The 7346-nt window shown below is 59.9% G+C and overlaps 1 protein-coding gene across 1 annotated transcript; it reads left to right on the plus strand.

The window, feature by feature from the left end:
* The first annotated feature begins 869 nt into the window (after positions 1 to 869).
* Positions 870 to 4041, plus strand: SNRPD3 (small nuclear ribonucleoprotein D3 polypeptide). The gene is made up of 3 exons (XM_027845697.1): positions 870 to 1038; positions 3468 to 3660; positions 3841 to 4041. The coding sequence occupies exons 1-3, from the start codon at positions 913 to 915 to the stop codon at positions 3900 to 3902; spliced, it is 381 nt and encodes a 126-aa protein (XP_027701498.1). The 5' UTR covers positions 870 to 912; the 3' UTR covers positions 3903 to 4041.
* The last annotated feature ends 3305 nt before the right edge of the window (positions 4042 to 7346 follow it).

Consider the following 7346-nt stretch of genomic DNA (forward strand, 5'->3'; position numbering starts at 1 on the left):
CCCCTCCCCCCCACACCCCCCTCCCTGCTGCTGGCCTCCCGGGTTTCCAGTCCCCCTTCCACCCGGGCAGCCTTCCCTCACTCCCCTAGCTCCGCTAGACTCTTCCCATTTCTCCTGCCCATAGATTGCTGTGTGTAGAGTTGTCTGAGTCTCCCTAGATGGCCAGGGTCCTGAGGGCTGGGCCTGCCTTCTTTCTGCATCCCCAGCTCTCAGCATGGTGCCTGGCTCCTGGTGGGCTCTTAATCAATGAGTTGATGTCTTGCCTCAGACACTAGCCGTGTTACAAGCTCTGAATCACCTGTGTGTGAATCAGTTTCCTCCTCTGTAAAATGGGGATACTAACAGCACCTACTTCTCAGGGTTGTTGCAAAGATCAGCTGAGGCAATGTCTACAAAGCGCTTACTTTGTATAGTGCTTGACGTTTAGCAGGTGCTACATAAATGTTTGTTCCTTCTTTTTCCTCCTCCTTATCCCAGGTGCTGCCCAGGCCTCCTGGACCTTGGGCATAGGGGTGCTCCACTAAGGTGCCCCCTCTGGAGACACAGTCTTTTGATCTTGTCCAGAAATGTCTGTTTTCTCCTGGTTCTGGATGCCTCCCCAGGGTGTGGAGGGGGTATATCTGGTGCGATGGGTCCCTCTTCTCTCTCTGGCCCCCAGAGTTGCCCTTGGTTGTCCGTCTTCTCTGTGTGACAGCCTCCTTTCCCTCGGACCTGGGCCTTGGTACGGAGAGCTGGAGGGCACCCTCAGGGTTTCGGGGCTGTCCCTGCCTGGTTTGGGTCTCTGGGTGGCCCTGAGAGGTCACGGAGGGTGCTAGGCTCGGGGAAGGCCTGGCTGCTGTCCTGCAGAGCCCGGTTTCCTGACGTGCCTTACCAGTGTTCCCCATTTGGTGCCCACAGCTTCTTTCTCTCAGAATGTCGATCGGCGTCCCAATCAAGGTCCTGCATGAGGCGGAGGGACACATCGTCACTTGTGAAACCAACACGGGGGAGGTGTACCGCGGCAAGCTGATTGAGGCCGAGGACAACATGAACTGCCAGGTACCTCGTCTCTGTCTCGGCAGCTCCATGTGGCCTTCATTCGTCGAGGGGAATTTGGGTTACGGGCGCCCTGTGCACAAAGGGGATAGGCCACGGTTGGGCAGTTTCTTTCCAGGAGCTGGGGATGTGGACCCTGGTGACACGAGGTCATCATAGTTAGCAACCAAGACCCAGGAAACCTTGAAGAGAAAGTCCACTGGCAGCAAAGCCAAGGGCATCAGTAGGGAGACGGACCCGGGCTCGCGTCGTGGCTTGGCCACATTTGCTCACCTCTAGGCTGCTGCAGTCTCCAGGGACGATCGTTGCTCTCTCTGTGAATGTCCTCTTTTGGGGTGATGGAATTCAACCCCCAAAACAACCTGAGAACCCCGGTTTGAGTCTCATTTTGGGCAGAGGGGGTTTCCTCACTCCGTGCTGGTGAGAGGCCTGAGCTTCCAGCAGGGCCAGCTACTCCCTGTGGGAGGGGGCAGTGCTGGGCCTGGCCCCCCAGGCAGGCAAGTGGTGCTGGGGCTGGGGAGCTTTCCTCCCTGGGGATCATAATTATAACAGTAATAACATCCGTGTCATGCTTCTGGGTTTGCAGAGCACCTGACAGCTATTAATTATCCCCTTTGAGGTTCACTGCAGGCCTGGAGCAGGTGCTGTTATGATCCCATTTCCCGACTGAGGAGACTGACTAATGCCCAGGGTCACCAGTTTCTGAGGTCAGGTTTGGATTTGACCTTCCCTGACTCAGGCTTAGTGCTCCCAGTTCGAGGATGCGGGGAAGGTTTCGAGGAGGAGGTGGTAGGAGGGGTTGGAGAGGGAATGGTTTGAGCCAAGGCTGCCCTGAGGTTGCAGGTTCAGGGAGTGGATGGTGGTGTCGGCAGGCACGGGGGCTGGGCAGCTGAGCTGCAGGCTGTGAACCAGAGCCCAGAGACAGGAGGGGCAAGCCAGGAGCCTGGGAGCACAGGGGGAGGAGCTGATCAAAAGGCAGGCAGGCAGGCAGGCAGGCAGCTTGTGTGAGCCCGGGGAGAGCAGGGCAGACCCTCCCCCTCCCCTGAGGGCGCTTGCGGGGAGGAGGTGAGGCAGGCAGCTCTGTACAACCGGGGAAGGGGAAGGACCAGCAGAGGCTTCTCAGAGAAGGTGGGATTCGAACCTTGAGCTTGGACTCCTGGAGGTAGTAAAGAGGGAGGGTGTTCTAGGCATGGAGAGGGCCAGCGAGTTCAAAGGTGCAGAGGTGGGAAATGGAGTGTTGTCTTTGAGGGACAGTATTTACAGCTGGATCATAGAGGACAAGGAGCAGAGAAAGCGGAAGGTGCCGAGAGGGTCAGGAGAGGCCTAATTACAGAGGCTTTGAAGGCCAGACAGCCTGAGAGCAGGGGTCAGACCTGCGCTTTAGGAAAATCACTTTGGTGGCTGAACAGGGCACGGACTGGAGAGGGGAGAGACCGAGGCAGGCAGACTGTGAGGAGGGTCTGCACCGGGGGAGCGGTGGGGGTCGGGAGAGGAGGGAGCGGATTGGAGCAGAGATTCTGCCAAGGTGAGATGGACGGGCTTTGGTCCCACGTTGGATCTGGCAGGGTGAAGGTGAGGGGTCTGGGGGCCCTCGTTGGAAGGGTGCCGGGTCAGGGAAGCAGAGGTGTTGCGGGGGTGGGGGGACGTCTGGAAGGGGCCTCCTCGGGCCAGTGGTAGGTGTCCCCTCTGGCTCTGCCCCCATCTCTCAGTGATCTTCTCAGCATCCATGGCTTCCGTTATCTCTACGCTAACGATGTTCAGATCTGCTCGTCCAGCTCCAACCTCTCAGGTGCTGTGTCCCACTTCCAGCTGGATATCATGCCTCCTAAGCATCTTAAACTGACCCGGCCCTCCCCGATCCCCCTCCCTCCTCAGCGCCATCCTCCCAGGCTGCTGCCCTCAGCCTCATTATCCTTAGTTCCCGTCACCCCTGGGTCCAGTCTGCTGCCAAAGCCCGTTTTGACTTTTGTGATGGGCCGCCACTGTGGTGCAGGGGGCGCTGCCTCGTGCCTGTGCTGTGCCGGGGCCTGCTGGTGGGTCCCCCGCCTGAACTCTATCCTGGGCACACACGCCAAGGAGAGCACAGATCTGGCCTCATACCCGCCTCCTCGACCTCCAGGGGCTCCCGGTTGCCTCTGGGGTCCAGCAGACACCCTTCCTGATCTGGCCCCCTGGAGCCTCGTTCACTTTACTTGCCCTTGCACGCTGTGATCCAGCCAGACTGGCTTCTTGCTGTCTGTCATAACCAGCACTCCACCTCCCGCCTCAACACCTTTCACCTCGCTGTGCCTCTTGCCTGACTCGCCAGATCTGTGGTCAGCCTCTTTCCCACGGCCATCGCCCCCGGGTGGAGCGAGACAGAGGGAGAGGTCCCCCGCCTACCCGCGGAGGCAGAGGCAGGGCCCCTGACTGGCCACTGGGTTCCCTTGCAGATGTCAAACATCACAGTCACGTACAGAGACGGACGAGTCGCCCAGCTGGAGCAGGTTTACATCCGCGGGAGCAAAATCCGCTTCCTGATCTTGCCGGACATGCTGAAGAACGCCCCGATGTTGAAAAGCATGAAGAATAAAAACCAGGGCTCCGGGGCTGGCCGAGGGAAAGCAGCCATTCTGAAGGCCCAGGGTGGGTAGCCCGCCAGCCTGCCCTGGGCTCTCTCGGCTTTTCCCGGATGTAAACGTGGGGGAGGCTTCTGGGAGGGTCTGACTGGGCCCGAGGGGGAAGGGCAGGGAGGCCACACGCTCACCTGCACGTGTGTGCGCCTCGCGCCTGGCCTGACTTCTGGTTTTTCTTCCCCCTGTCTAGTGGCTGCCAGAGGAAGAGGACGTGGGATGGGCAGGGGCAATATTTTCCAGAAACGAAGATAATCTCCTCTGAGGAACCGAACTCTCTACTTGTTGTCCGATTTGAGGGCTTGGAGCTCTGTCTTGGGGTGTCAGATCTCCTCTAGGTGAGGGAGGGGCAGGAGGCTCACCAGGCAAATAAAAGGTGTTTTGGAGTACCCGAGCCTCCGTGGGCTGCTGCCCTCCGTTGGTCCTGCCGTTTGCTTGGGGTGCTGCTGGGAAGGCCTGGGCCAGGGACTGGGGACAGCCCCACAGGGCTAGCTCTGTTGGCCTCCTCAGGCAGCTAGGAGATCCGGATGCCCTCCTGAGCTGAGCCTTGAAGGAAGCTAGCGATGCAGTGCTGGGCTGGGGCATAGAGGGAGTGCAGAGGTCTGCTCCAGGGCTCAGGAGCTTGCATTGGCTGCTAGCGGAGGCTCCGTGGGGAACCTGCTGGAGCAGAGGTGGGGTGATAGACCCAGACTTCAGGAAAATCCCTTTGGCACCTGGGGAATGGGTGGATGGGCGATGAGAGGGAGGCTGGCGGCAGAAAGGCAGTATTGGAGGCTGTCGCCGTAGTCCCGATGAGAGGGGAGGAGGAGCTGACCTTGGGTGGTAGGAGATGCGGCAGAGGCCGGAAGGATGAGAGAAGGCAGCCCGTGGGATCAAAGGTACGCTTCCTCGGCTGCTGACGACGCTGGGTGTTAGACCGGGCCCCTCCCCTCTCTGGGCTTCCTCAGTCTGCCCATCTGACTCCCAGTTCTGACTTGGGCCCCTGAGCTGGCCTCTGAGCAGTCCTGGGAAGGGCCTTTTGAGTTTCCTATTCGCCCAGCCTCAGGGAGCTCTCTAGCAGACCGCAGAGAAGGGCCTGGAGTTCTCGCTAAGCTGTGTCTGACTCTTTGGGGCAAGGTCTGGTCAGCAAGCATCCGCCGCTGGGCGTTGGGGACACGGCTAATGAATGAACAAAACCACTCCTGCCCAGAAAGGAGCTGAGTCTGACGGGGGACCACAAGGACATAACTGCCCACAAAACCAGAGCTGGGTGGGTGGGGCCAGGGAGAGCAATCGAGAGGCTTCATGCAGAACGTGGTGTATGAGTGGGTCTTGAAGGAAGAGACCGTGGAGGTGAGCACAAGCAGCAGCCAGTGCAAAGGCTTGGAGGTGGGAGATAAGTGTTGTGTTAGCTGGACCACTCGGTGCCGGAAAGACGCCAGAGTGAGGTTGGCTGGTGAAAGGTAGGAGTTTGATTGCGCCTAGAGCCAGTAGGAAGTCGCTGGAGATGGTTGTGGAGGTAGGGAATGTGGTCTGAGCTAGGCAGTGTGGAGGGAGGATGGGATGTGTGGCCACAGCCCGGGGCCTGACCCAAACGGGCCACTGTGGGAGGATAACGCCAAGGTTGTCGGGCAGGGAGGCAGGAAGGGGGAGGAGGCCTTCAGCACAAAGAGGGGGTAGTCTGGGGAGACGCGCATAGCGAGGTCACTTTGAGACTTGCTGAGATGTCCAAAGCTCTGGGGAGCTTGGGGCTGGTGGGCAGTTCCTCACTGAGCACTGTGCTAGGCACTGGGGAGGGAAGAGCGAAACTTCTCATGAGGAGCCGTGAGTTCTAACGGGGAGGTAACAGTTATGTATGTGAATATATTTGAAGTGTGTATGTGCACACAGTCGTTCTATTTGAAGTAGAAAGGGAGGTCAGGGCAGGCTCTGAAGGGCTTTAAAAACCAGACAGAGAAGTTTCTATTTGAGCATCCGCTGAAGCTGGTTTGGAGGCCAGGCGCGTGGTCAGAGCTGCCGTGAAGGAGGATGGACTGGTCTAGGGGAGACTGAGGTAGAGGGATGAGGGCCGGCGAGCGGAGGGAAGGCCTTGGGCGTGGGACACGATGGGGACGTACAGCCGATGGCGTAGCTGGGGTCGAGGAGTGATGGGGTAGTCTGGGGGCCTGAAGATGGCGGTGCCTCCCATAGAAGTGGCGAATCTGGAGGAAGAAAGGAAGCTGTCGACTCGTGAGGCCGTGGGATGTCCCCTTCGAGGTGCCCAGTGGGTAGCTGGTGATGTGGGCCTGAAACTTGGGCTGGCCATGGAGAAATGGGCCTCCTCTGCCTGGAGAGGCTTGTCAAGGTCAGGAGAGGGGGAGGTGTCCAGAGATGGGAGAAAGGGATTGGGAAAGGCATCCTCCGAGGTGAGGATGAGCGCAGCCAGAGAAATGCGCAGAGCCGGTCGATGGAGGTCGTGTGTGAGGGGCCAGCTGGAACGCTGGGGTCCATGGGGATGTGAGGAGACTGGCAGGGTAGGAGGGGACCGGGTTATGAAGGATCCCGGACTTGATGCTGGAGGAATAGGGAGCCATGGAATGTATTGAGTGACATCAGGCCTTTGGTGGACTGGAGGGCAGCGGTGGGGAGACTGACGCTGGCAGACTCCCACCCCAGCAGCATGAGGTGGTGAAGGCTGGTGCGGGGTGGGGGCCCATTTGGGAGAGGCTGCAGAGGTGAAGTCCGCAGACTTGGACAACAGATCAGAGACGGGGAGGGGGGCAGGTCAGCGAGTGCCAGGCGCTGGGCTAAGTGCTGCAGAGAACAGGACGATGCACAGTCAGCAGGGGGCCGAGTCTGCGGGAGAACGGGTGAAGAGCCCAAGGACTCCTGGCCTAGGGGCCACGGGGCAGGAGGGCCCAGGGAGGGGCTGTCACCCTTGACTGTTTTGGGGGAAAGGTCAGGAGGTCTGTTTGCACACGCTGGACGTCCAGATGCGAGACGGGTCCCAGCGGAGAGGTTACGACAGGCAGCTGGGTGGCACACCAGCCCTGGAGCCAGGACGGGCAGGTGTGACAGTCTGTCAGTTGGTCCATGGCAGCCGATGAGGTCACCTGGGGCAGTAGGACAGAGGGAGGAGGGGGTCATGGGACTTTCTCAAAGGCTGCAGAAGGGTGAGGATGCCAGGGTGCAGGGGAGGAAGTGGGCGTCAACGGCTGAGAAAGGAAGGGGAGAGAAGCCGGGAACCCGGTTACAGAGGAGAGAACAGGCCCAGGGAAAGGACCTGAAACCCCAGAGCTGCCTGGACTGGGAGAGGAAATCTCCTGGGGCTCCCGGATCAGGGTGGGGAGGGGGGTCAGTGGCGGCACAGGCCCAATCCTAGGTCCTAGCCCTTTTGCCGCCCCCCAGCCACAGCCCTGACCAGGGCCTCCAGCAGAGCTCACCCCAATCAGCAGCAGGGCTGGTGGCCAGGGAGGAGGGAGCCCTGCTCCCACGACCGCAGAGGCCGCTGCAGCAGGGCTGAAACCTCTCACCAGAAATGGGCTGGCCGCCAGGGGAGTGGACGACTCCTTCCTTCTGCTGAGTGATGACAGAAGAGCAGAGGGTTTTATCAGCCTTGTTCTCCTCCGCCCCAGAGGGCAGAGCCAAGAGCTCGTGGATGTCCGCAGATCCAGAGTGCAAGAGGCTGGCAGGGAGGTGGTGAGCTCCCTGTCTTTGGAGGTCTGCAAGCAGGCTGGTGGC

The sequence above is a fragment of the Vombatus ursinus genome, unplaced genomic scaffold (genome assembly GCF_900497805.2).
Source record: "Vombatus ursinus unplaced genomic scaffold, bare-nosed wombat genome assembly UNPS02015012.1, whole genome shotgun sequence".
NCBI lineage: Eukaryota > Metazoa > Chordata > Mammalia > Diprotodontia > Vombatidae > Vombatus > Vombatus ursinus.

Bases quoted from the DNA above. Each gene is read 5' to 3' on its own strand.
- SNRPD3 (XM_027845697.1), top strand. From the start codon at position 913: ATGTCGATCGGCGTCCCAATCAAGGTCCTGCATGAGGCGGAGGGACAC. The intron at 1,039-3,467 runs GTACCTCGTCTC...GTTCCCTTGCAG, and splicing joins AGGACAACATGAACTGCCAG to ATGTCAAACATCACAGTCAC. The intron at 3,661-3,840 runs GTGGGTAGCCCG...CCCCCTGTCTAG, and splicing joins AGCCATTCTGAAGGCCCAGG to TGGCTGCCAGAGGAAGAGGA.